Raw genomic sequence first — 2767 nt, forward strand, 5'->3', positions numbered from 1 at the left:
CACGCAGGAATAAGAGAAGGATAATGCGCATCTTCACGCTGCCCCCAGCTGCTGAGACACCGCCCGAGCCCAATTTCTACGACAGCATGAAGAAAATCCGCCTGCGGCAGCAGCTGGAGATGTACTCCATCGGTAAGGTGAAGGAAAGAAGGGGCTCCCCTCGGCCTGTGGGTCACTGGGGGGGCCCTTCCTGCAGCCGTGGCCTCCAGCCTGCCTGGCCTCGTGCGGTGGGCTGGGTTCTGCAGGAGTGTGGGTTGCGGGACGGAGGCGTGAGAGAGCGGCGGGGGAAAAAAAACATTTCTCCTGTAGCTGTCAAACAAATCCACTAAGTTAAAAAGAGCTGGAAATGTCTGAATATTGTCAAAATGTGGATGGATTTGTAAAAGTCGAGAGGAATCACGAGTAATTCAACTTCATAAATGGGAATGCCCAGAGATGTTGCGGATGCCCCATCCCTGGAAGTGTTCAAGGCCAGGCTGGATGAGGCTTGGAGCAACCTGGTCTAGGGCAAGGTGTCCCTGCCCATGGCAGGGGGGTTGGAACTAGATGGGCTTTAAGGTCCCTTCCAACCCAAACCATTCTATGATTCTATGAATTTTACTTTACCAATAAGTGTTGCTGCTCCCATCTTAATGTTGAAGGTCAGGATGGGGGTAGGAAAGAGCCCCAAGGCTCTGATATTCCAGAGGTCCAGTTCAGAGAAACACCTGTACTTGCCTGACATCTACCATACATGCATGCCTAGAGGGAATACGGGCAAGAAATACTTAATGAGTTGAAACCACCCTTTAAGTGTGACGATTTAACTCAAAGATTCTCAAACCAGGCCATCGCATTCTGTAGGAACAGAAAAATACTAAATTGAAAGCAGGGAAATTGAGATTGGGTATCAGGAAGAAATTCTTCCCGCAGAGGGTGGGGAGGCACTGGGACAGGTTGCCCAGAGAAGCTGTGGATGCCCCATCCCTGGATGTCTTCAAGGCCAGGCTGGATGTGGCTCTGAGCAACCTGGTCTAGTGGAAGGTGTCCCTGCCCATGGCAGGGGGGTTGGAACTAGATGGGCTTTAAGGTCCCTTCCAACCTAAAACAGTCTGTGATTCTATGAAAAGGATGTGCTTCCTAGTTGGTGTTTGTGCTCTCCCTGCCTCTCCCCCTGCCCCCAACTCTTTGATCTCCCTTTGCCTTGCTAACCAGACTAATTTTGAAGTCAGTGTAGTTAGCCTGTGGGTTGCGTATTGTAGAGGAGATGAGTGATGTGGAGATCAACCGCGTGACTAACGATTCGTTCAGGTCATCAGTAATAGTACTTCTGAAGCCACAGTCTTTAATTTTTATATTTTTCTTTAAAATGAAAGGAATGGAATCCTCGTTCTCTGCCATTAATTTACAAACATTTTGAAGTGACCCTGCTGTTCAGCCTTTTCAAGGGCATACGCTAAAGGCCTCTTTCCACGCAGTGACTGAAACTTCCCCTTGTGTGGAATTACGTTCTTGTGTGAAAGTACATTCTCTAATCTCAAGTCTGTTGATTGTTATCGTATTTATATGTGTATATATATACATGCACGCACATATATATACATGTACGTAATAAATGGCAGGATCTGTGTTGATCAGCGTTTCTTTTTTTCAGCAAGGAAGTATGAACAGCAGCAGCAGCAGCCACCCAAACACACAGAAAGTGTACAGCTATCAGTGGAATGAAGCCCCACAGTTGTTGGAACTCGGGATATATTTCCAGTGCTGATGCTAAGAGTCAGTGTGGAGCTATGTTTGGTGCCTCATCATTGATACATAGCTGAAGGCAAAGGGGTAAGGAAGGAGCCTCACCTAAAAACTGTTCTCAGTAGCTTTTCTCTGAGCCCCATGAAGGAGATGGAGTGTCTGCTGAAACATTCAGCATGAAAGTACCCAACACAGGACAGACCTGCTCAGAGAGACCTCTGAGGGTAGAGAAGCACAGTCTTACCAGTGTTTTAAATTATCTCTCTCTCTGCCAGCACCTTGGAAATCAGCTCCTACCTTCTCCGGTAGCGGCACCCTAGGGAACACATGGCAGAACCTGGCTGCCCTTTGTTTCATCACACGTCCTGGAATTTGTTGAACGCGTTCAGTAAATGCGAATGAAAGTACTGCGGCCCTATGGGCTAGGGAAGGTCTATGGCTTTGGGAGCCTGGAGTGTCGCTGGCGGTAGCGCAGAAAGATTCTGCTCTCTGGTGTTTATGTGGAGGTAGCGCATGCAACACTGTGAACCTTTCCTGGAGAAACTCTGAGACATACACAGTGAATTGTGTGTCTAGAAGACACTTACAGCAAATCCTACCATGTTAATAGCGAAGATGGTTAGCTTAACTTAGTTAAATTGCTTTAAAGAATGGGATTGTGTATAAAAATTTGTGGAAACAGAAACATTACGGCTTATCTAGAAGAGACATCACACCCATTACGTCTTTTATTTGTAAGTAAATCACAAAATGAGTTCAAGAATACTGCAGAAATTACTTCTTAATAAAAGCATCTGATAATGAAAACTACTTGAAGCTGTATCATGCCATAATTGCTAATGTTACATGACTTGGGCAGGCTGAGCGGTGAACAGAAGGTGAACAAACAGCAGAGTGGGAGGTTACGTCCCCAAAGAGGTGCTTTTCCAATTCTGTGTTAAAAATAAGTCTTGGAGCAGTGGTAAACAGCGCTGCAGGTCCATTCGCACAGGAGGAAACGTGGCTTTGTTCACCAAATCTTCATTAGATTGAAATTATCAGT

The 2767-nt window shown here is 46.4% G+C and overlaps 1 protein-coding gene across 1 annotated transcript; it reads left to right on the forward strand.

Moving 5' to 3' along the window:
• Positions 1–5: 5 nt before the first annotated feature.
• SMIM19 (small integral membrane protein 19) lies at positions 6–1704 on the forward strand (the record flags this gene model as incomplete). The annotated part of the gene is made up of 2 exons (XM_010154919.1): positions 6–132; positions 1634–1704. Coding segments are annotated over 2 exons (198 nt in total), but the record flags the coding sequence as incomplete, so codon positions are not given.
• Between the last annotated feature and the right edge of the window lie 1063 nt (positions 1705–2767).

The sequence above is a fragment of the Eurypyga helias genome, unplaced genomic scaffold, assembly GCF_000690775.1.
Source record: "Eurypyga helias isolate BGI_N326 unplaced genomic scaffold, ASM69077v1 scaffold27820, whole genome shotgun sequence".
Taxonomy (NCBI): domain Eukaryota; kingdom Metazoa; phylum Chordata; class Aves; order Eurypygiformes; family Eurypygidae; genus Eurypyga; species Eurypyga helias.